Here is a 26,434-nt window from a genome sequence, read left to right as displayed (position 1 = left end):
ACATGCTAACTAACAGTGCCCAAGTTAACTAGCTAAATGTTAACATTAACTGTGGACAAGGCTACGGCAACTTGGCAGGCAAATCCATAGAAAGTCATTTGACTAACCAGACTGCATAGCTATTGCAACATTATCGCTAGCTTTAAAAGCACAGACAACTTTGTTGCAAACTTTTTCTTGGAATAAAATGTTTATATACCTCAACATGCTTCCGCAGGTTGGACGGCGAGTTTTTGTAGGCCATGACGTGGTTCGTTTTTGGCAAACGTTTAAAATGAAATGAATCTTTAATCCTTTCAGAAAACTGAAACATGGGTTCTCAGTAAAGCTATGAGTGTGTGTATTCTCCAGAAGAACCACCTCCTTCCATTCTGCCATCAACTGATCGTGTTCAAATAACGCTGCGGAGAAATCACTGAACTTGATTTTATCCAGTCTATGGACGTGACGTGACCCTAGTGATTACTGATAGGCTGTCTCAGTGTCACCTGCGAAAAAAAATCATGTTTTAGGGGAAAAAAAAAAAAGAAAGAAAAAAACATCCACTTTCAAAGCTGCTTCATAGTAACGAGGACCTGGATAGAAATGTAGTGGAGTGAAAAATACGAGATTTGTCTTTCAAATGTAGTAAAGTCATAAGTTTCCCCCCCAAAAAAATAATTCTCAAGTACAGTACTCAAGTAAATGTACTTCATTACAGTCCACCTATGGTACTTTCTAAGGTACCCTTGGGAACATATATGTACCTTTTTGGCCCTAAGAACTACACATAATTACCTTGAAGTCCAATAATGAACCCTTGGGGGGAACATTAGTGTAGATTATACCTTGGGGTACAGAACTGGACTCCTACTGCAACCCTGTTTCTGATGGTGTAGGGAAGGTAGTGTGTAGTGTCTTCGTTTAGACTACAAAACCAGCTTGAGCATCGTTATTGTGCTTTGAATAAGAAAAATGAAACTAGCTAATTCAAGTTGTTTACTTGAAGTTTTATTTCTGAGCATTAATATTCCAAAAAAGTGTCAATTTCAGTGGAAATACTTCAATTCTGACCAAAAAAAAAAAAAAAATCTTATTACTGATATTTGTCTCATATACACAGTCACTAATTACCATTAAGACTATAATTCTCTATGCTGTTAATTATATATCAACTGTTACAAAATGAATGTTGGTTGCATGAAATTAAAATTCAATTTTAAGTCTGATCTGTTCTCATCCAACCCAGTCCATAACTTTCAGACTGCAGCGATCATGAAGTCTTGTACTCGAGTCTCCATCAGTAAACAGCTCATAACTTTATCAAAACAGACTTCATGTTCAAACTAGGGGCGGCACGGTGGTGTAGTGGTTAGCGCTGTCGCCTCACAGCAAGAAGGTCCTGGGTTCGAGCCCCGGGGCTGGCGAGGGCCTCTCTGTGTGGAGTTTGCATGTTCTCCCCGTGTCCGCGTGGGTTTCCTCCGGGTGCTCCGGTTTCCCCCACAGTCCAAAGACATGCAGGTTAGGTTAACTGGTGACTCTAAATTGACCGTAGGTGTGAATGTGAGTGTGAATGGTTGTCTGTGTCTATGTATCAGCCCTGTGATGACCTGGCGACTTGTCCAGGGTGTACCCCGCCTTTCGCCCGTAGTCAGCTGGGATAGGCTCCAGCTTGCCTGCGACCCTGTAGAAGGATAAAGCGGCTAGAGATAATGAGATGAGATGAGATGTTCAAACTAATGAATTTCCTGGTTAAAAACAATTACACTTTGACTATACAGCACACCGATATAGAAGCAAAATCATTATATATTTAAAAAACAAAAAAAATAAACACCACACTACTTTCCGGTGTGACCCAGATGAGGATGGGTTCCCTTTTGAGTCTGGTTCCTCCTTCATGCCTTCTCATGTTAGTATGATCACATTACATGCATTGTTCCAACTTGCTAAATATACAAGTGTTCTCAGTTGTCCGTCTGTTGAATGTTCTCTGTAGAACCTCACTAGTATTGAGCATTTACTCTGAAAGGGCTCCAAGCAGAGTGCTCCAAGTGTTCTCGGAGCCAACAGGTCCTTAATTATCCAGCAAACCCACGAACAACCTTTAAGAGTATGATGGTGATATTTCATGGATGATGTAAGCACTACACTACATGCGTTTAGGCAGAAAGTTTGCACTAAAATGGAGAAACCTCAATGAAAATGTGAATGTTACCGTGTCTCCTCTACAGCAAGCGCTGCTTTATGTGAAGCAAATCCTTTGCTATATTGAGCAGCAATAAATTCTCTCATCACACCTTTTTAGCATAAGGAAGTGTTGGGTGAGATGTGTGGCTCACTCAGCAAGAACTGAACGTTACTAACACGCAGGACTGAAACAGCTGTTTTATTAATCCTATATAGTGACAAAATGGAAAGAAAAGTACATTTACAGCACATACAGGCCACATGATTAACTGTGTTTTAGAAAAACACACACACACACACACACACCAGAAAAACCGATCCACTGACTTATCTAGTACATCAAATAAAACCCAAGATTTATCAGTTGAGGCAAACTTTACTCCTCATATGTACACATCCATAAATAAATATGAATTCTGGGTACTGCAAAATTTCAGATAATTATTGCACTATGGATTACACCCCCCCCCCGACACTCTGTTTCTTCAGGGCTGGACCAACGTGACAAATTTATCCTTGTGCGAATTGTATAATTGAAGAGGAGGCAGTCATGCTGACCTGCTGTTAGAACTCGAGTTTTGATCGTAGTCACATGTATTCGTTTAAGCAGCGGATAAACATTGGAACACTGGATGGCGGCTGGGGTGGTTTGTTGAATCGGTTGTGCTCTCGGACTGGTTCTTCTCGCCGTCACTCATGGTTTCACAGGCTGGATAGAGAGCAGGCTGCCAAACTTGAAGTGCTGGATGACAGGAAACTTCTCTAGACACTTAAGATAGAAGCAGAGAGAGAGAGAGAGAGAGAGAGAGAGAGAGAGAGAGAGAGAGAGAGAGATGGGGGTCATTGCTTTGTATTGTTTTGTTTCTTTAAACAATCTGTTCATATCTTTCAATCAATCACGTAGTCTTGTAAGGGGCCAAATATCATCTCTAAATGAGACTACACATTTAAAAAAAAAAACGTTTTACTTCAGGCTGGAAGGGAATATAAACGGGGCAGAAGCTCCGTTTCAGATTTCTAGATCAATCCGACGCTTTTGGGAAAGCCGAGCTCAAATGACGGATGGATCTTGTGAAAACTATCTGACCGACAGTAAGCATATGGTACCATGAAATGTCAACCAGGATCACAGAAAAAAAAAAAATCAATAAATAAGACATTAGTTAAGCATGTACCTACGTGTACAAACTGCAGGCAGTAAAAAACAAACACTGAGGCTCTTTCATCAATCGTTAACTCAAGCTGTGTGTAAATATTTTCATTTTACAGATTTACAAATGTTTCGGTGACACGGATTTTCTTTGTACTCGCAAGCGTACGTTGTTGAGCGTCGATCAGCTGTAAATTCCCCACAAGTGTGTTCACGGCCCAGCTGATTTACATGCAGCGACGCCCACAAAAAATCCATAAAAGGCACTCTCACAGAGAGCTGAAAAATCACACATGGGACTTGCACAAAAACCCAAGAGTGCTCTGAGAGCACATCATCCATGCTATAGGGCCATAACTCTGGTAAAATGCGACTGACTTGAACAAAATTGCAATATGCGCGTTACCGATATACAACAACGAATCCGGCCAAGTTTTGTGAAATTCCTCCAAAAACTGAGGAGGAGGAGTTGATTTCAGAAAGTGAGTACCCTTCCTGGGACGGACACCGCTACGACATAATCCCCCTTCGGGCCTTTCGGCCAGCGGGGGAGAAAAATTCCAACAATGCAGCTCAGCCACTGCAACTACCACACACACATACACACACACACACACATACACACACACACTTTTCTTCCTTGTATACAGCACCATTTTTTCTGTCCTAATGGAAGCTCTGGTCTTTTTTTAAGTCAGTCATCGCTTTGTATCTGGTTGCTTTCTTTCAAACCGTTAGTACGAAATGCCCAGGTTTCACAACAACTCGTGGCTGCAAGTGAAATGAATAAGCTATTTAAACCCAACAGCGTAATCCGTATATAAAACTGTAGGGAGTAATCCATTTAGCCAATTATACAATTCGAAACCGATCAAGGTTTATATTAGTGAGCCTCTTCACATGTTAATTACACAAACCCAGGAGCTGTCGCAGGACATCATGGTTTTTCTGAACTGTGGAAAGCTCCTGTGTACAATTTGTGGATAAACCTGTTCAGATCCAGCTCGATAACTGCAAGGTTACTGAAGGAAAGAGAAAAAAAAGGGGGGGGGGGTGTTTGGTTCCTGAAATGTGATTCGACTGGACGTTAACAGAGCACAGACAACAGGAAATCAGGAGTGGCATTCGAGGGAAATTCTGTGGGTGTGGTGGGATTTAGATCCGCTTTTCGTCAATACACTACGAAGCTTTCCAGATGTGTATTTTTGTTAGAAAATCAAGTCTGGCCCAACAAGACTAATGCTGAGGAAAAATGCCCTTAAAGCGTCAGAACTACAGACTTTAGTGACTAAATACATGCAGTTTCCACAAAGCATATTCAATCAACAAAGTTTGTTTGTTGCCCAAAGTTTATTCGGCTGATGTCGCCAACACATTCCCAGTTTAGCAGTGTGTATATATGATATGATATAAGTTTGGACAAAAGGACACTAGTATCACTACAGGGAAGCATCAGACTCGGATATCGGGTGGACGTCAGGACCGATTACAGCACATCCAAATTACAAGCGTGTAATTTCAACTTTCTGGATTAGTCAGCCTCTCCAAGCTGGACTTCTAAAAGCGTCTAAGGATCGAGCAGCCCTGTGCCAACATGGTCAGCGTGTGTGTGCGCGCGCGCTGAGGGAAATGACGCAGTATTACACAGCGACCCATTCAGGAAATTTAAACCCCTGCTCACACGCATGTCCTGTTCATGCCTTCCGAGCCGCCGCTATGTGGCCTTGACCGTCACCTGTGATTAAAGCGCATGGAATGTGTTTACTTCCTGTTACGGCAGGAAACGACTTTGTGTATCCTTGGATTCGTAGTTACTTTTCATCCGTTATATTTGGTAGGGCTAGAATAGTACAGCAAAGAGAGCAGATTCGTACACGCAGGCTTTTATCAAGAGTGTGTGTTATGGGATTAGAACATGGTTTTAAGAAATGGGCACATGGATGTATGCGTGTACATGGTCTGGGAGAAGCGGGAAAACATCAGCAAACGTACACAAACGATCATTAGGAGAAGTTAAAGAAAGCTCCCAAATAGAAGTTTGTCTCGTTACTAAATCTGCTCACATTCTTTCCTTATCAGGGTGCCAAGGTTTTCTGTTTTTTATTGTAGTAGAAGTCAGCTGCATAAGGCACACTCACGAGTACAGAGCTAAAGCAGCAGAAGAGAAAACGTAAGAGTGTGTGCGTGTGTGTGTGTGAGAGAGAGAGAGAGAGATGGGGGTTGGGAGGTTCGCAGACACACCGGCCCCTCAGCCCAGCGCTCTGCTTAAGGGAGGAGAACAGCGTGCTCTCTTAACACAGGATGTGGCTCCGGAGGAGGGGGTGGGGCCTTCTGGTTTTCTCTCTCTCTCTCTCTCTCTCACACACACACACACACACACACACAACAACCCTTTATAGTCAGGAACTGAACAGTTACAATATGCCTTGCTGTATTCATGCTTAAAAAAATTATTTAAAAAATAAGTTGTAATAAAGGAATATAAAAAATAAGGAAATGCAGAACAGCTTTTTTTTTTCTTCTTCTCCACCCAGCATACAACTTCCCAGAAGTGATGCTGGGATTTCCCCAGGAAAGAGGAACTCAAGTCCAACTGCTGGTAAACATGCCACATAGACATTAGAGATCAGATTACGAGGATAGAACTGAGAACAGAAGACATCATGAAGATCTTTGTAGAATATAGCGAACTGGTGTAAAATGTTTTAAAAACACTGTCCACTATAGACTGTGAAGACGGAAATATAAACCACAATATATTACAACAGAACGAGTCGCCTCCTAGTAAAGTTGGGAAAAGTAAAACTTACTTCAGCCTTGTACATTCGTATAAGGCCCTGGTTGACTTTGGACCAGGAGGGAACAGCGCTGATGTTCCAAAGCTGGTTCGAGTGCTCAGCAAAGGGTCCCGTTTTCATCTGGAGAAAAGAAAAGGATGCATTAAAAAAAAAAGAAAAACCCACACGAACTGTGAACAAATTTCAGAGCTGACTATTCAGCGCCATGGTAACGCAAAATCACCACTCTGTAAAACCGCGGTGAGCAGAAAAGCATCTCAGAAATGTCCAACATGTTAAAACCGTGGGTTGGACAACAGCAGAAAAGCACACCAGGTTTCACTTGTCAGCCAAGAACAGCAATCGGAGGCTCCAGTGGGCACAGGTTCACTGAAAATGGACAGCTAAACAGTGGAAAAAACACATTACTGTTGATAAAGGAGCTCTTAATTAAAAAAAAATTTTTTTTTAATTGTCTCCTTGTGAAGAAAGTAAATTTATATTATGCAAGCGCACGATGCGTTACTACTAACGTGCACCAAGGCTCATTGACCTTTTACTCGGCTTCTGAATTAAATTTGCTCCTCTATGCGTTCTGAAATCGGTCGAAGTTCACAGCAAGAAGGTTCCGGGTCCAAACCTTGCAGACGACTGGGGCCTTCCTTCCTTCCTGTGTGAAGTTTGCAGGTTCTCGTGCCCAAGTAGGTTTCCTGTGGATTGGTTGAACCGGCTACTCTAACTTGCACATAGGTGTGAATAGTTGTTCGTCTTTGTGTTAACCCTGCGATAGACTGGTGACCAGCTGGGACCGGCTCCAGCTTCCCCTGAGGCATAAGCGGTATACACAACAGATGGATGTATGGATGGGTCCCATCAGCTTCCTTTATCAATTTATCCTTTATTGAATTCTAAATCCAACTAAAAAAAAAAAAAGGCTAGCTGAAGATTTGCAAGTTGAAGTTTCATTTATGTCCTGCTGTAATATTGGATGTAGGGTGGATTTGGCTGGACAATGAGATAAAATCAGCAGATCTTCTATTGATGGTTTTATGTATTAAAATACAACCCCAATTCCAACAAAGTTGGGACACTATAAAAAACAGAAGGCGATAATTTGCAAACCACGGAAACCCGATATTTCACTGAAAACAGTAGAAAGAAAATTTTGAAACTGAGAAATTTTATTGGTTTTTTGAAAAACATATGCTCATTTTGAATTTGAGGTCAGCAACACGTTTCAGAAAAGTTGAGACTGGCAACAATAGATTGAAAAAGTTGTGTAATGCTATAAAAAAAAACAAAAAAAAAAAACCTAACTTTGTTAATTAGCAACAGGTCAGTAACATGATTGGGTACAAGAAGACACAGTAATCTATAGCCCCTGTCCTATATACCAACTTTCAAGATATTGTCACATTTTTCAAATTCTACTGCAGGAAACCAACCCTACCTCTTTACACGGACCTCAGCAGCCCATAGTATAAGCCCACCGGACCTTTGGTCCAGGTAAGCTAAAAATTACAATTTCTCACATTTCTTAGTATCAAAAAGCACATATACATTACTTAAATCAACACATGTACCGACTTTCAAGACCGTACCACTCAGTTTTCAAGTTCTGCTCCAGAAACAAGACCTACCCCTAAGACTAAGTCTGAGAGACTAAGTCTGAAATTACTTCCATGGAAACATGAAAAATTAAAATTTCTCAAACTTCTTCGTATGAAAAGGCATATCTACATCACCTTGTTAACATGTATATCAAGTTTCAAATCCATATCGTGAATAGTTTTGGATATATGCTCTGGAAACAAACATTACTCTTAGAAACTAAGTCAAAATTTAAGTAAAAATAAAAATATCCTTTTTTTTTTTCAAAAATCCAAAATAGCAAAAGGCACCAGTTCACATGTTGCTTGATATGTATACAAAGTTTCATGAGGATACATTCAGTAGTTTTAAAGATACGGCCCGGAAACGAAAATACGACTGGACGGACAGCCAGACGGAACGGAAGCCGTTTCCATATCCCCCGCAAACTTCGTTTGGGCGGGGGATAATACAAAGAGCACCCCAGAGAGGCGGAGTCTCTCAGAAGTAAAGATGGGGAGGGGTTCACCACTCTGTGAAAGACTGCATGGGCAAACAGTGCAACAATTTACAGTGGCGCTTGAAAGTTTGTGAACCCTTTAGAATTTTCTATATTTCTGCATAAATATGACCTAAAACATCATCAGATTTTCACACAAGTCCTAAAAATAGATAGAGAGAACCCAGTTAAACACATGAGACAAAAATATTATACTTGGTCATTTATTTATTGAGGAAAATGATCCAATATTATATATCTGTGAGTGGCAAAAGTATGTGAACCTGTAGGATTAGCAGTTAATTTAAAGGTGAAATTAGAGTCAGGTGTTTTCAATCAATGGGATGACAATCAGGTGTGAATGGGCACCCTGTTTTATTTAAAGAACAGGGATCTATCAAAGTCTGATCTTCACAACACATGTTTGTGGAAGTGTATCATGGCACGAACAAAGGAGATTTCTGAGGACCTCAGAAAAAGCGTTGTTGATGCTCATCAGGCTGGAAAAGGTTACAAAACCATCTCTAAAGAGTTTGGACTCCACCAATCCACAGTTAGACAGATTGTGTACAAATGGAGGAAATTCAAGACCATTGTTACCCTCCCCAGGAGTGGTCAACCAACAAAGATCACTCCAAGGGCAAGGTGTGTAATAGTCGGCGAGGTCACAAAGGACCCCAAGGTAACTTCTAAGCAATTGAAGGCCTCTCTCACATTGGCTAATGTTAATGTTCATGAGTCCACCATCAGGAGAACACTGAACAACAATGGTGTGCATAGCAGGGTTGCAAAGAGAAAGCCACTGCTCTCCAAAAAGAACATTGCTGCTCGTCTGCAGTTTGCTAAAGATCACGTGGACAAGCCAGAAGGCTATTGGAAAAATGTTTTGTGGACGGATGAGACCAAAATAGAACTTTCTGGTTTAAAAGAGAAGGGTTATGTTTGGAGAGAACACTGCATTCCAGCATAAGAACCTTATCCCATCTGTGAAACATGGTGGTGGTAGGATCATGGTTTGGGCCTGTTTTGCTGCATCTGGGCCAGGACGGCTTGCCATCATTGACAGAACAATGAATTCTACCAGCGAATTCTAAAGGAAAAATGTCAGGACATCTGTCCATGAACTGAATCTCAAGAGAAGGTGGGGCATGCAGCAAGACAACAACCCTAAGCACACAAGTCGTTCTACCAAAGAATGGTTAAAGAAGAATAAAGTTAATGTTTTGGAAGGGCCAAGTCAAAGTCCTGACCTTAATCCAATCGAAATATTGTGGAAGGACCTGAAGCGAGCAGTTCATGTGAGGAAACCCACCAACATCCCAGAGTTGAAGCTGTTCTGTACGGAGGAATGGGCTAAAATTGCTCCAAGCCGGTGTGCAGGACTGATCAACAGTTACCGGAAACGTTTAGTTGCAGTTATTGCTGCACAAGGGGGTCACACCAGATACTGAAAGCAAAGGTTCACATACTTTTGCCACTCACAGATATGTAATATTGGATCTTTTCCTCAATAAATAAATGACCAAGTATAATAATATATAATAATTTTGTCTCATGTGTTTAACTGGGTTCTCTTTATCTACTTTTAGGACTTGTGTGAAAATCTGATGTTTTAGGTCATATTTATGCAGAAATATAGAAAATTCTAAAGGGTTCACAAACTTTCAAGCACCACTGTAAGAATAACTTTCCTCAATGTAAAATTGCAAAGAATTTGAGGATCACATCATCTATGGTACATAATATCATTAAAAGATTCAGAGAATCTGGAGAAATCTCTGTATGCAAGAGACAAGGCTGAAAATTGACATTGGATGCCTGTGATCTTCAGGCGCTCAGGCGACGCTGCATTAAAAGCAGATACGTGTCTGGAGTGGAAATCACTGTATGGGCTCAGAAACACTTCAGAAAACCATCGTCTGTGAAAACAGTTCATTACTGCATCCACAAATGCAAGTTAAAACCAGATATAAACAATATCTAGAAACATCGCCGCCTTCTCTGGGCCTGAGCTCTTTTACGATGGACTGAGGTGAAGTGGAAAACTGTCCTGAGCTCTGACAAAATCAAAACCAGAAATTCTTTTTAGAACTCATGGACACCACGTCCTCTAGGCTAAAAGAGGAGAGGGACCATCCGGCTTATCATCAGTGCACAGTTCAAAAGCCAGTATCTGTGATGGTATGAGGGTGCATTAGTGCACATGACATGGGTAATTCGTTGATCTGGGAAGGCATCATTAATGCTGAATGATACACACACACACACACACACACACACACACACACACGTTTCAGAGCAATATGCTGCCATCCAGACAAAATCTTTTTCAAGAAAGGCCTTCCTTCTTTCACCAAGACAATGCCAAACTGCTTTCTGCACATATTAAAACTGCATGGCTCCGTAGTAAGAGAGTCCAGGTGCTAAACTGGTCTGCCTGCAGTCCAGACCTGTCTCCCATTTAAAACATTGGTGCTTTATGAAGCACAAAATTCAACAACAGCAGAGACCCCAAACTGTTGAGCAACTGAAATTGTACATCAGACAAGAATGGGACAACATTTCACTTTTAAAAACTACAGCAATTGGTCTCCTCAGTTCCCAAACATTTACAGAGTGTTGTTAAAAGTAGAGGTGATGCAACGCCATGGTAAACGTGCCCCTGTCGCAACTTTTCTGAAATGTGTTGCTGATGTCAAATTCAAAATGAACAGGTGTCTTTCAAAAAACAAAATTTCTCAGTTTCAACATTTAATATGTTGTCTTTGTCCAAGTTTTAATTCAATAAAAGGGTATCTGTGATTTGAAAATTATTGCATTCCATTTTTATTTACAGTTTACACAGTGTCCCAGCTTTTTTGGAATTGGGGTTGTATTTCTTTTCTCAGTCAGCATGGCTAGGAAGTCAGAAAATTGCACAATGAGGATGGCTGTTTTAAAAACCTACGAAAAAAGGGGAAGGCAAAAGCCTGCCAAAAATCATATTAAAAATATTTGAAAATATTAAAGTGTTGCAACACACACACACACACACACAAAAACATGATTATGGGTAACAAAACACACGGTAAATATGACCCTCAGTCACCCTTATGACTCCGGGGGGGGGACGACTATATCTATTTATAAAAAGAGGTTCTGAGTCTTGACCAGAAAAAGAGAGGAAGAAAAAAAAAAAAAGAGAAAACAGAAGTGTGGAGTCATTACTGCTAATGAAAGCCCTGCCATGTAAGTATAGTACTTATACGGCTTTTCACTACACATCCAAGACGAGGATTGGCCTAAACAGGAACCAATTGAACTCCGGGTTCTCACTCTTCTATTTTTTCCATAAGGGTCATAAATGTCATCAGTATTCACGACCGTATATAAATGTGAGCAACGTCACTGTTAAAGGCTCCTTCTCCTGAGGTCCCACCCACTGTTTTAAAAACACCATCTGTGTCACTGACCGCTGGCTGCCCTGACGCAATCACCAGAGGGGGAGTCACTGACAAACACGCTTATTTATTTGCTGGTAAAAGATATACAGGAAGCCCGTTTGTCATTTTCACAGCTCAAATATTCAACAAAATGGCTGAATCCAATCATTTCCATTGTGTTTTTTTGGCTTCTATATCAAACTGTGTTGTCTCTCTCGTCAAAGAAAGAAAGCAAGAAAGAGAAGGAAAGAAAAGAAGGAAAAGAAGAAAAGAAAGAAAAGAAGGGAGAGAAAGAAAGAAAAAGAAAAAGGAGGAAAAGAAAGAAGGGAGAGAAAAAGGAAAAGAATGAAAAGAAGGGAAAGAAAGAAAAAGAAGGGAGAGAAGGAAAAGAAAGGGAGAGAAAAGAAGAGAAAGAAAGAAAAAAAGGAGAAAAGAAAGAAGGAAGAGAGAAGGAAAAGAAAGAAAGAAAGAAAGAAAGAAAGAAAGGAGAGAAGGAAAAGAAAGAAGGGAGAGAAGGAAAAGAAAGAAGGGAGAGAAGGAAAAGAAAGAAGAGAAAGAAAAAGGAAAAGAAAGAAGGGAGAGAAAGAAAGAAGGGAGAGAAAGAAAAAAGGAGAAAGAAAAGAAAAAAGAGAAAGAAGGAAGGGAGAGAAGGAAAAGAAAAAGAAGGAAATGAAAGAAAAGAAGGAAAAGAAGAAAAGAAGGAAAAGAAAGAAGAAAAGAAGGAAAAGAAGGGAGAGAAAGAAAGAAAAAGAAAAAGGAGGAAAAGAAAGAAGGGAGAGAAAAAGGAAAAGAATGAAAAGAAGGGAAAGAAAGAAAAAGAAAGAAGGGAGAGAAGGAAAAGAAAGGGAGAGAAAAGAAGAGAAAGAAAAAAGGAGAAAAGAAAGAAGGAAGAGAGAAGGAAAAGAAAGAAAAAGAAAGAAAGAAAGAAAGAAAGAAAGAAGGGAGAGAAGGAAAAGAAAGAAGGAAGAGAGAGAAGGAAAAGAAAGAAGAGAAAGAAAAAGGAAAAGAAAGAAGGGAGAGAAAGAAAAAAGGAGAAAGAAAAAAGAAAAAAGAAGAGAGAAAAGAAAAAAGAGAAAGAAAGAAGGAAGGGAGAGAAGGAAAAGAAAAAGAAGGAAATGAAAGAAAAGAAGGAAAAGAAAAAGAAGGAAAAGAAGGAAGAGAGAAGGAAAAGAGAAAGAAAGAAAGAAAGAAAGAAAGAAAGGAGAAAAAAGGAGAGAAGGAAAAGGAGAGAGAAGGGAAAGAAAGAAGAAAGAAGGAAAAGAGGAGAAAGAAAAGAAAGAAGGAAAAGAGAAAGAAAAAAGGAAAAGAAAAAAGAAGGGAGAGAAAACAGGAAAAGGAAAAAAGAGAAAGAAAAAGAAAAGAAGGAAAAGAAAAGAAAAAGGAAAAGAGAAAGAAAAAGGAAAAGAAGGAAAAGGAAAAGAAAGAAGAGAAAGAAAAAGGAAAAGAAGGAAAAGGGAGGGAAAGAAAGAAAAAGAAAAAGGAGGAAAAGAAAGAAGGGAGAGAAAAAGGAAAAGAATGAAAAGAAGGGAGAGAAAGAAAAAGAAAGAAGGGAGAGAAGGAAAAGAAAGGGAGAGAAAAGGAGAAAGAAAAAAGGGAGAGAGAGAAGGAAAAGAAAGAAAAGAAAGAAGAGAAAGAAAAAGGAAAAGAAAGAAGGGAGAGAAAGAAAAAAGGAGAAATAAAAGAGAAAGAAAGAAGGAAGGGAGAGAAGGAAAAGAAAAAGAAGGAAATGAAAGAAAAGAAGAAAAAGGAAAAGAAAGAAGGAAAAGAGAAAAAGAAAAGCAAGAAGAAAAAGGAGAAAAAAGAAGGAAGAGAGAGAAGGAAAAGGAGAGAGAAGGGAAAGAAAGAAGAAAGAAGGAAAAGAGAAAAAAGAGGAGAAAGAAAGGAGAGGAGAAAGAAAGGACAAGAGAAAGAAAAAAAGAAAAAAGAAGGAAAAGAAAAAGAAGGGAGAGAAAAAAGGAAAAGAAGGAAAAGAAAGAAGAGAAAGAAAAAGGAAAAGAAAAGAAGGAAAAGAAAGCCATCTTAAACCAGCTATAGCGCCCCTGCTGGCTGGCTGCACTATAATGCGTAGCCCCACCTATCCTCATGTGTTTCAATGACAAAATAGCCACGCCCCTCCATGTCACTTCTCACCCAAACTGTCTTTTCAGCGACGGTGTCGACTTCAAACAATTACCTTTCCCGATATCTGCACATTATCGTTTTCCACCAGAAAATAGTCGAATAATAAAAATGTTATGCTGTAAGAGCTGTGGGAACGCTTAGGAATGAAGTGATTGACGGCCTCAGTGATGCGCGAGACCTTGGTATTTAGAGAGACTGTGCATGCTTACAAAAATGAGTAGGTGTACCTGACCTCGACGATGTCTACTGCGTAGATTGTGACATTTGACAACACGGCAGAGGTATTTTGGCTTCATTTTTATAGAACAGAAGGACATGGAGCCACACCATAGAGTTATTAAAAAATAAATAAATAAAACATCACTGGTGTAAATTCAAGGACATGAATCACTGAAACAAAGTCAAAAAAGTTCATTGAAATAAAATAAAAATAAAAAATTTAAAAACACCTTATTCAAAGTGACTTCAAGCACACTAGCCTCATTTCACCTGGCTAATAAAGTTTGTACAGTATACAGTACCAGTTAAACGTTTGGACACACCCAATTAATTTTTATTAATTAGGGAAAAAAGCCACTTCATGACTTAAAGTAATGATGGATGTCGTTTCTCTTTACTTAGTTGAGCGGTTCTTGACATAACATGGATTATTACTGTTGTGTAATGGGACTATTTACTGTATTTATTATTTCCTGTTTGATCTCAAACGCATTAAGGCGGCAAGAAATTGCACTAACTTTTGACGAGGCACACATCTTAATTGAAAAGCATTCCAGGTGACTCCCTCATGAAGCTGGTTAAGATACTGCCAATAGTGTGCAAAGCGTCATCAAGGTAAATGCTGGCTACTTGGAACAGATCATCTCATCTCATTATCCGTAGCCGCTTTATCCTGTTCTACAGGGTCGCAGGCAAGCTGGAGCCTATCCCAGCTGACTACGGGCGAAAGGCGGGGTACACCCTGGACAAGTCGCCAGGTCATCACAGGGCTGACACATAGACACAGACAACCATTCACACTCACATTCACACCTACGGTCAATTTAGAGTCACCAGTTAACCTAACCTGCATGTCTTTGGACTGTGGGGGAAACCGGAGCTGGAACAGATCATTTCAGACTTTTTAATCTTTACCACATAACTATATATAATAGACCAAAGTGTTTTACTGGGAAATACGTAACTCGTATTTTTTCATATGAGCCACATCCGGGACACGGAGAACCAAAACTGTGACATAAATCTATATTTTTTTCGCGGTCCAGTTTCCATCAAATCCTGCGCTCTGATTGGCTGGCGAGCGGGCCCGTATCCTATGATACGGACCCCAGTTATGGACCTCTGGCGACTCGCTCGCTCACAACAACAAACATAGTATCATTTTTTGTCAACATTTATTTATAAGATTGTCAAAAATCTTATAATTTTTGCCAGCATTTCTCAGGAGAAGAGCATTAATTTTACATCATGGATAGCAATAACGACAATCTTCACAGCGAAAGTGAGTTTTACTACCCTGAGGAAGAAGAAATAAAAGAAAACATTTCAGGAGAAAGCTAAAAACCTCTAACTGTTGCTAACGCCGACCAAAAACATGGCTGAATCCTGAATGACTCAATTTTGTATAAATAGGGGACTACATAGGCAGCAAAATGTAGATTTTCATGTCATGGAGGAAGCAATTTGCATTACAGCCATGAATGAGGATTCAAAATGACGGTTTGGTTTTCCCTTTCGGGCGCTCTCGTTTTCTGTTAGAATTTGGAAAGAAAAATATTATATATATATATATATATATATATATATATATATATATATATATAAAAATTTACCAGCTTAAGGTCAGTCCATATGGTGAAATACCGTGACCTCGGCCTTGAATACTCAGTCACGGTATTTCACGATACGGACCTCCCAGCTGGTAAATAACACATACATACATACATACATACATACATACATACATACAGTGGTGCTTGAAAGTTTGTGAACCCTCTAGAATTTTCTATATATTTCTGCATAAATATGACCTAAAATCATCAGATTTTCACCCAAGTCCTAAAAGTAGGTAAAGAGAACCCAGTTAAAACAAATGAGACAATTATATTTAGTCATTTATTTATTGAGGAAAATGATCCAATATTACATATCTGTGAGTGGCAAAAGTATGTGAACCTTTGCTTTCAGTATCTGGTGTGACCCCCTTGTGCAGCAATAACTGCAACTAAACGTTTCCGGTAACCGTTGATCAGTCCTGCACACCGGCTTGGAGGAATTTTAGCCCATTCCTCTGTACAGAACAGCTTCAACTCTGGGATGTTGGTGGGTTTCCTCACATGAACTGCTCGCTTCAGGTCCTTCCACAACATTTCCATTGGATTAAGGTCAGGACTTTGACTTGGCCATTCTAAAACATTAACTTTATTCTGCTTTAACCATTATTTGGTAGAACGACTTGTGTGCTTAGGGTTGTTGTCTTGCTGCATGACCCACCTTCTCTTAAGATTCAGTTCATGGACAGATGTCCTGACATTTTCCTTTAGAATTCGCTGGTATAATTCAGAATTCATTGTTCCATCAATGATGGCAAGCCGTCCTAGCCCAGATGCAGCAAAACAGGCCCAAACCATGATACTACCACCACCATGTTTCACAGATGGGATAAGGTTCTTATGCTGGAATGCAGTGTTTTTCCTTTCTCTAAGCATAATGCTTCTCTTTTAAACCAGAAAGTTCTATTTTGGTCTCATCCGTCCACAAAACATTTTTCTAATAGCCTTCTGGCTTGTCCACGTCATCTTTAGCAAACTGCAGACGAGTACCAATGTTCTTTTTGGAGAGCAGTGGCTTTCTCCTTGCAACCCTGCCATGCACACCATTGTTGTTCAGTGTTCTCCTGATGGTGGGCTCATGAACATTAACATTGGCTAATGTGAGAGAGGCCTTCAGTTGCTTAGAAGTTACCCCTGGGGTCCTTTGTGACCTCACCGACTATTATCACTCTTGGAGTGATCTTTGTTGGTCGACCACTCCTGGGAAGGGTAACAATGGTTTTGAATTTCCTCCATTTGTACACAATCTGTCTGACTGTGGATTGGTGGAGTCCAAACTCTTTAGAGATGGTTTTGTAACCTTTTCCAGCCTGATGAGCATCAACAACGCTTTTTCTGAGGTTCTCAGAAATCTCCTTTGTTTGTGCCATGATACACTTCCACAAACGTGTTGTGAAGATCAGACTTTGATAGATCCCTGTTCTTTAAATAAAACAGGGTGCCCACTCACACCTGATTGTCATCCCATTGATTGAAAACACCTGACTCTAATTTCACCTTCAAATTAACTGCTAATCCTACAGGTTCACATACTTTTGCCACTCACCGATATGTAATATTGGATCATTTTCCTCAATAAATAAATGACAAAGTATAATATTTTTGTCTCATTTGTTTAACTGGGTTCTCTTTATCTACTTTTAGGACTTGTGTGAAAATCTGATGATGTTTTAGGTCATATTTATGCAGAAATATAGAAAATTCTAAAGGGTTCACAAACTTTCAAGCACCACTCTGTGTGTGTGTGCGCGTGTATGTGTATACACACGCACACACATGCGTCACTCATGAGCATATGGATGAATTGTTTTGATAAATTTGGGTACTTTTTGTTTATGTGTCGATATAATAAAAAGAAAAATCACATGTTGGCTTGAAGATATGAAAGTTTATCTTCTTGTGTTGAAAAAGCCGCATTTTTCATACAAAATACATCGCGGACCTGAGCGACATATTTAACAGTTATTCCACGAAATCGAGTCATAGCTTCGACTTGGCTATAAGCCATGTACAATGAGATTGAGTGGAATAACCATTTTATTCTGTCCACTTTCACTGGATTTTGAGAAACAGAGCATTTATTTTTTGCAAATTCGACAAATTAAAAACTTTAGACAAAATGTTCTACAAAATCATTTCTGCTTAGAATGTAAACAAACCGGTGAAATGACGGTAGCAATTTGTGAAAAATGCTATAATTATTCTTGGGGAGGGGGAAAATAAATACATTTTAAAAATGTTCTTACCATCACATACTTTTACTCCATATTTTGTTGCTTTTTTTTAATATTTTTTGGGGGGGTTTGTTTTCAGGTAGAGTTTTTGTTTTGTCCTGGTTTGTTCAGCTACACGCTCCGCCATTTTGTTGTTCTTCAGGGTTTTTTGTCAGTTGGCAAACCAACTTCATTACCACCACTGATTGGGCTGGAGTGTGGAATAGGAGATATTTGGAGGTTTTATTTTTTTAATAAAGTCTTTAACCTGTCCAAGACTTTGTTTTTCTCTACTCATGCTATACAAGCTGTTATCCTAGTAGTAGAGTGGCTAATCAGAGCGCATGATTGCTCGTATCCAGTGAATGTGGATAGAATATTTAATTAATATCGGCTGGCTTTGAGTGGTATATCAGATATATTCCATTCAGCTAATATGATACTGAACAGAGTCGAAGACGAGTAGCTGAATGGAATATATCTGATATACCATGAAAAAAAGCCAGCCAATATTATTATTATAATAATAATAATACATACACATTTGATGGAACAATTATAGATTTTACAAAAAAAGTTAAGAACAGGGGGGTAACTTACCAATATTTAATACTGATTCTGATCGAATGTGATTCAAATGTTCTGTTAATCCAGTATGTGTACAAAAGTGTGACGTGTTGTCTTGACAACATGCAATATTATAACAATATTGCACGCTCATTCTCCATTAGGGAGAATGGTGTAATACACGTAGGATAAGCGATACGACAATATTGCATGCCATCAATAAACCCACTAGAAGGGAATAGAATACAAGTTTTTATTCCATGGAAAAAAGTGGCCTGCATGTATAATAATTCCCAATATTTCACTCTGATGACGTCACTCCCGGTGTTTTCCTTCTGACTAGACGAGAGTTTTCAAAATGGCGAACCGGTTCAAAATTAAATCCTTTTGATTAACTTGCTAGTTGTGTTTGTGGACGTGTCCATATAACAAAGAACATTACACGGTGGCGTGAAGATATGAAGTTTATCGTCACGTGTTGAAAATATTTTCACTCACTCGTGATCTATACATTCACCGCTCCAAGATAAACGTCATATCTTTGGGCAACTGTCTATCCTTGCTCTCATTTTATTTATTTATATATAGATGTTATTTAATAGTTGTGATCTCTTCAGTATTGTTCTACAAAATGTAAAAAACAGTCAAAATACAGAAAAACCTATGAATGAGTATGGGTGTCCAAACATTTGACTTCTACTGTATGCAAGTTTGTGACGTACATAGTGGTGCAGCATACGTATAATAATTGTATAACTTTATGTATCGTGAGAAAGCACGGACATGACGTCCAGGCCAGAACAGCACGATAATTCAAGATAATGGCACCTCATTTCCTAATGTTCCTTGTTTGGTGCTGAACTTTGGTTCGGAACAGAACCAATCTTTTTTTTTTTTTTTTCAAGAACAACACATTTCTTACAGTTCAACCTCATACTTTTGTTACATTTTTTTTTATTGCTGGAACTGCTCTCCAAGTTCAAAACGGGACATATAATTGGAGAACAAATTCTGCTCACTTCTGCTTATTTGTGCCAGAGAATTACTGTTTATGCTTCAGTTTTGGAGAAAGTAAATGTTTGTGCAGGCTGAGAACTAAAACCGTACAACAATGCTTTTAGTGGTACAAGTTTTCCCCTTATGTGCTTATTGAATATCATGCGCTCATCGCTGACTGGACGCAGCATGCGACTACTATAAAAGGAAAACGAAGTGGAATTGGTTTTCCTGAATAATCCAGCGTCCTTTAGGGGAGTCTTCAGTGTTCGTATCCTCGTATTAATGCTGTACAACAGACAGCTAATCTACGCTCGTCACCACACAATAATAATAATGAATAAAAGAGCATCAGTAGCTTCATTTTCTCCTATTATAAACATCACGTTCCTTTCCGGGGCGGCATGGTGGTGTAGTGGTTAGCGCTGTCGCCTCACAGCAAGAAGGTCCGGGTTCGAGCCCCGTGGCCGGCGAGGGCCTTTCTGTGTGGAGTTTGCACGTTCTCCCCGTGTCCGCGTGGGTTTCCTCCGGGTGCTCCGGTTTCCCCCACAGTCCAAAGACATGCAGGTTAGGCTAACTGGTGGCTCTAAGGCCAAGTTTACATTAGACCGTATCGGTCTCGTTTTCTTCGCGGATGCACTGTCCATTTACATTAAACCACCTGGAAACGCCGGGAAACGGGAATCCGCCAGGGTCCACGTATTCAATCCAGATCGTGTCAGCTCCGGTGCTGTGTAAACATTGAGAATACGCGGATACGCTGTGCTGAGCTCTAGCTGGCGTCATCATTGGACAACGTCACTGTGACATCCACCTTCCTGATTTGCTGGCGTTGGTCATGTGACACGACTGCTGAAAAACGGCGCGGACTTCCGCCATGTATCACCTTTCATTAAAAAGAGTATAAAAGTATGAAAATACTGATGCAAATTAGGGGTGTGCAAAAATATCGATACGGTGATATATCGCGATACTTTGTCTTCCGATTCAATATCGATACTCAAAATTTGAATATCGATATTTTTTCAAATAATAAATCATGTTTCAGACGGGTTGTAAATCCAGTACTACTTCCGCACCTCCGCTCCGCGAGGTGTCGCTGTGCCGCTACCTCACTGCAAGGCACTCTTCATCTTCTCTTTTTTTTCCCCGGCAGTTGCAGTGAGGAAAAAAAAAAAAAAACAAGCAAGCATGGCTGTTAACGTAAACCTAGAGACGCCGCCGAACTTTAAGGCAGATGTTTGGAGGCACTTTGGATTCCAAAGGAAAGGAGAAAAAAAAAAAAAAAAAACAGTGAGCCGGACAGAGTATGCACTCTGCAAAACCTGTTTCGCTCCAATTAGATATTCAGGTAACACAACAAACTTGCGAACTTACTTAGCACGACACCACCCCGACATATTAGCTCAGCCGGAGCCACCGAAACCCGACCCGAAGCAAACTACACTGGACAGCGCCAAAGTCCTCCCGTCTACTTCAGTGATGTGTGACTTACTGTAACTGTGAACTTAATTTTGTCATTTAAGGCCAAAGGCAAGAAGCTGCACTTTATCTTCCATTTTCAGTTTTAGTGTGTGTGAGACACTGCATTTTATTTTGAGTATTTACTCTAAGTTCAGAAGAAACATGATTCACTGAGGTTTCAGTTCAGTTTCAGTGTGTGGACACTGACCCACACTGCACTTTGTTTCATAATTGTGCTCAGGGAGACTAACGCTACGTACACACTGCAAGGCTTAATGCTCAATTCCGATTTTTTTTGTGAAATCCGATTTTTTTGTGAGGTCGTTCACATTAACAAATATATGCGACTTGTACGTGATCCTCAGTATGAACGAAAAGCGGCCTAAAAGTGTTCCGCATGCGCACTGCAGGATACGACGACGTCACACGCAGTGAGCATGGCCAGTGTTTACGGAAGTAAAACCGCCCGGTTGCGGTATGACTCATCCAATCTAGCTTGAATAGCTGCATCCCCCCAAATGGAAATCAGCTCCCTAACCTCTGAGTCCTTCCATTGAGAAGATTCAGAACCTTCACAGCCCGAAGCGTCCCTCGCATTGATGTCATTATGCGCCATGCTGTTGTAACTTTTTTTGAGAGACCCGCCGCCTACTTCAGCGCAGAATAGTGACGTTTGTGGCTTGTTGATGACGTGCAAGTTGGATGAATGCGACCTGGCGGTTCAGACTGAAGTCGCATATGAAAAGAGCGGATAGGAATCGGAATTAGCACCACATATCCAAACGGCCTGGGTCGGATTTGAAAAAATCGGATCTGTGTCGTTCATATTGTCAATAAAAGATCGGCTACAGGTCACATATGGGCGAAAAGATCGGATTTGAGTCACTTCATTTCGCCCATATGTGACCTGTATCCGATCTTTTATTGACAATATGAACGACACAGATCCGATTTTTTCAAATCCGACCCAGGCCGTTTGGATATGTGGTCCTAATTCCGATTCCTATCCGCTCTTTTCATATGCGACTTCAGTCTGAACCGCCAGGTCGCATTCATCCGACTTAGACGTCATCAACAAGCCACAAACGTCACTATTCTGCGCTGAAGTAGGCGGCGGGTCTCTCAAAAAAAGTTACAACAACATGGCGCATAATGACATCAATGCGAGGGACGCTTCGGGCTGTGAAGGTTCTGAATCTTCTCAATGGAAGGACGCAGAGGTTAGGGAGCTGATTTCCATTTGGGGGGATGCAGCTATTCAAGCTAGATTGGATGGGTCATACCGCAACCGGGCGGTTTTACTTCCGTAAACACTGGCCATGCTCACTGCGTGTGACGTCGTCGTATCCTGCAGTGCGCATGCGGAACACTTTTAGGTCGCTTTTCGTTCATACTGAGGATCACATACAAGTCGCATATATTTGTTAATGTGAACGACCTCACAAAAAAAATGGGTTTTCACAAAAAAATCGGAATTGAGCATTAAGCCTTGCAGTGTGTACGTAGCGCAAGATGCCCACTGCACTTTTCAATGTGTTTCAGACAGTGTGTTGTTCCTGCAAAATAAGCACAAGTTAAATGTTCTCAGGTATATGTTCTCAAGTTTACAAAGAACAAATTGATATTAGTGTTAGCACTGAAATGTATGTGCAGTCTGCAGTGCAAGTTTTAAGTTTTCATAAAACAATTTGATTCTGCTTGTTAAGCAGCACTGATGTGTCCATGCTTACAGAAAAGTTGAGAATACTAGCACAGAAATGGGAATTTTCTGTATGTTGTAGTGAAGCAACTCTTGGTTTTGCCAGCAGTGGAATAGAGACAAATATATGTCTGGCAAGAGTGTGTAGTTATGTATGTGAAATGTAATTTTACAGTGGTCAATAAATTCTGATTTTCTTCAGTGACACAGATATCGTGATGTGGTTGAAATTTCTTGCAATATATCGATTATCGCAGAATCGCTGTACCGTGATATTATCGTTATCGTGGGCAAAATATCGCCATAGTATCGTATCGTGAGGTATCTGGTGATACCCAGCCCTAATGCAAATACTGCCCATTGTGTAGTTATGATTGTCTTTAGGCTTGCCATCCTTCCACTTGCAAGTGGTAAGTGATGTGCGCTGGGATCACACACACAGCGGCTCAGTCCCGAATCACAGCTTGTGAACTCCACTTGCGCGCTCTGTGAGCTGCGCAGGGCCGGAGTGCGCACCCTCCAGAGGGCACTCGCTGTTCAGGGCGGAGTGATTTGGAGCGCAGGATGCCTGCGGAGCCGAGCGTATCCGTGTATTGGTGTTGCTGTGTGCACGCAAATCGTGTATTGAGGTATTTCACCTGACGTCACAAGGTCACGTGACGCCCCGGTGTCCGCCATTTTGGACGGCAAGCTAGCTAATGTCAACATCATAGTACCTAGTATGTTGCTGTAGCAACGTTTACATTCAGTCATTTGGATGACTGTTAAAACCTTTCAGTCTCAAGTTTTTCCTTTACTGTATTTACTAGTTTACTGAGCCGGCCGGCCCCGGAGCGCTAGCTAGCGCCGGCCGGCCCCGGAGCGCGCTCAGTAAACTAGTAAATACAGTAAAGGAAAAACTTATAACGGGCCATGTCTCAACAGACTAAGAAGTTATTTCAATGACATTTAATAACATTTTGTTTATCCTGAGGACCGAAAGTAAATGAAAATGTGAACAAATCTTAGCTGTCAGTGAACAATCCTGGTGGAAGCAGGTAAACGTCGTTCTCCAAGCCTGCTAACCTCAATTTTTGCAAATCCCTCTCCCTCTGCTCGCCCTGTAAATGCCCTACGTCGCTGGATAGTGAAGGTGTTTTCTGCATCTTGCTCCTTTTTCTTTTATGTTTTTCGTTTGTCGCCTTCCTCGCATTCAAACTGATTCGAGCCGTGACGTCCAAAATGGCAGCATCACATGACTTAGTCACGTGAGTGAAATACCTCAATTGGTGTTGCTGTGTGCACACTAATCGTTTTAAAAACGTTAATCTGATGATCCGCTGATACGGTCTAATGTAAACATGGGCTAAATTGACCGTAGGTGTGAATGTCAGTGTGAATGGTTGTCTGTGTCTATGTGTCAGCCCTGTGATGACCTGGCGACTTGTCCAGGGTGTACCCCGCCTTTCGCCCGTAGTCAGCTGGGATTGGCTCCAGCTTGCCTGTGGCCCTGTAGAACAGGATAAAGCGGCTAGAGATAATGAGATGAGATGAGACGTTCCTTTCCATTTTGATGAGTTTCTGAATTTTTTCCTACAATTTGTTGGGGTTTTTTGCACTTACAGGCCTCCCTAGTATATAAACGTGTGATGCTGTACTTATAACCACGGTTCTAACCGCACCATGAGTAGAGTATCCATAGTTACGACTGATACCAATCGTGAGCACGGATCGTAAACATTTGGTACTGACCAAATATTAGCATACCGTACGGCGGCTGTAGCAAAAATGGCAGTGCTGTGACGGGAGCATTAGGAGAGCGTCAGTGTGAATAGTGATATTACTCGGAGCTGTAGGCTTGTTCAAGAGGCCAGCAATGGAGAAGGGCTGGTGTAGGGCTTCCATACCCTAAGGAAAGACGAGCTCATGAATGGGAGTGCTGTGTGGCTTTACTGAACACACACACACACACACACACACACACACAGCTTTCCCAGACTGCCCTGCAAAGCTGGACTTTCCAGTGGGGCCCAGCAGAGCTGGAGGGAAAGGAGGAGTGGGAGGGGGAGGGGGATAAGCAGGAGGGGCTCTGGGACCCAGTGATTCACAACAGCATGCGGGGAAGGAAATGACTCATGTGAGCCGAGTGCACCACTCATAACCTCCCCGAGAGACACAGAGAGGGAGAGAGAAAGACAGAGAAAGGGAGACACACACTGTGTGTGTGTTAAATGAGCATGTGTGAGTAACGTATGTGTCACATGTGCGTCAGGGAGCTGAGCCAAGTTTCTCTGTCTCCTAAGACTACAGAGCATGACGTGCCCAAACATGCACTTACAGAACACCAAGGGAGAAGAGAGGAGCTAGATAGCACATGCGTGTGTGAGAGAGAGAGAGATATTGTGCTGTAAATTCAGTCTGGACTATACCACTCCCTCCCCCTCCACACAGCTCTGCTTTCTGCATTCTGGGAAGTTGAGTCATTCTGTAACCACAGCTGCAGCATCCTCTCCTCTCCTCTCATCACACACACACTCAGAGTAAAACACACACGTGCACAGACACCACTAAAAGGAATAATTCAGCAAAACAGATCCAATTAAATACAGTCTTCCATTCACTCAAATGAAGACGCGAGATAGCCAGGATTATCTTCCACTATGGCTACAAAAGAGTGGAAGTCTCTCCCCCCTAGAAATCAAACTGCAACGAGATCTTCAGTACGTCCGTACGCAGCGCGGCGTGACGCATCCTAGAAACGTGAACATGAGAATTGGCTTTCTTTGGCGCAATTTGAGATCATTTCACGAATCAGTGGCCAGACAGTCTGAACTTACAGCATGACGTCTTGTGAAGTTTGAAGGTGGAGCTGGACCAGACAGTAAATGGACGCTCACTTAGCTCTGTTCTAAACACTTTGTAATATGCGATTATGTAACTCGGATACGTTTAGTGAAAAAAGGTTTCGGGTGAGACGGACTTCCATTCCTACTTTAGACTCCAGTGCAAAACTTAAAAGCAGCAAAAAAAGTTCTCCCCGGTCCTCTGATTATTTGGACCGAGTGGAAAATTCAGTGAAATTCCACCAAACTATTCCTTTAAATGTAGGTTTAATGGAAATTAAATAAATAAAAGCTCAACTGAGACAAGGAGATAAAAGCTGTAAATTACTCTGAAGCCGATCAATTAAATAAAAGGGGTGTTAATGACAGTGAGAGGATTCAGTTAGCTGGAGGAGTAGTTATTAGGCTACAGCCTGGTCTGGAAACGTTCTGGCGATTTAAAATCCTCTGCCTTCTCGGTACGTTCTCGGAAAAACTGTCTCACATGGAATCCCATAATTCCCCTCTAAACACTTTCCTTTTCCTCCTCCCTCTGTGGCCTCGGTGTTTTATTTAGAACAGACTCTTCCCAAGGAAGTCATCACCTGAGAGAGAGAGAGAGAGAGAGAGAGAGAGAGAGAGAGAGAGAGAGAGAGAGAGAGACACACACACACCTCATTGATGAATTTGATGCACTCCAGAAACATGTAGTCCTGATGGTGCTCGTTCACCACCTTCTCCTCCACAAAATGCCGCGGCTCCAGGGTGGGGTGATCTACGATGGAGACAACACACGCTCAGTGCACTTCCTCACAGTCACCAGCAGATGGTGACCTTACGCTCTGAAATATTTAATAATGGTAACAAAGTGTATGTAATGCCTTATGCTTTAAAATGAATCTCTCTCATTAGTAACGACCAAAATTCATTAATAAAGCAGGGGGAAAATGTTATTTTATCATCAAGCACAAAACTAAAATCAATAAATCGCAGCATCCGGATCCCGGAAAAAGGCAGCCTTGCCCCAGGGCTAATCTCGCACGACGTCACGCGTGAAACCCCGGTTATCTGGGTCATTCCGGTTCATCCGGGTCATTCCGGTTCATCCGACTCCGTGCTTGTTTACTCGCTGAA

General features: G+C 41.0%; 1 protein-coding gene across 2 annotated transcripts in view; it reads right to left on the bottom strand.

Moving 5' to 3' along the window:
- Positions 1-2,349: 2,349 nt before the first annotated feature.
- Positions 2,350-26,434, bottom strand: part of ptpa (protein phosphatase 2 phosphatase activator) — a 54,647-nt gene continuing 30,562 nt past the window's right edge. For both annotated transcript variants that reach the window (XM_060912558.1, XM_060912559.1), the window contains exons 8-10: positions 25,975-26,075; positions 6,130-6,237; positions 2,350-2,938 (exon numbers count right to left, since the gene is read on the bottom strand). In XM_060912558.1, coding sequence (XP_060768541.1) covers positions 2,864-2,938; positions 6,130-6,237; positions 25,975-26,075 — 284 coding nt within the window. In that variant the 3' untranslated portion in view covers positions 2,350-2,863. The remainder of the gene's footprint in view (positions 2,939-6,129; positions 6,238-25,974; positions 26,076-26,434) is intronic.

Source organism: Neoarius graeffei, chromosome 28 (assembly GCF_027579695.1).
Source record: "Neoarius graeffei isolate fNeoGra1 chromosome 28, fNeoGra1.pri, whole genome shotgun sequence".
In the NCBI taxonomy this organism is placed as follows: Eukaryota; Metazoa; Chordata; class Actinopteri; order Siluriformes; family Ariidae; genus Neoarius; species Neoarius graeffei.
The sequence above is the reverse complement of the archived record's forward strand: the minus strand, read 5'-3'. Positions and strand labels throughout refer to the sequence as shown.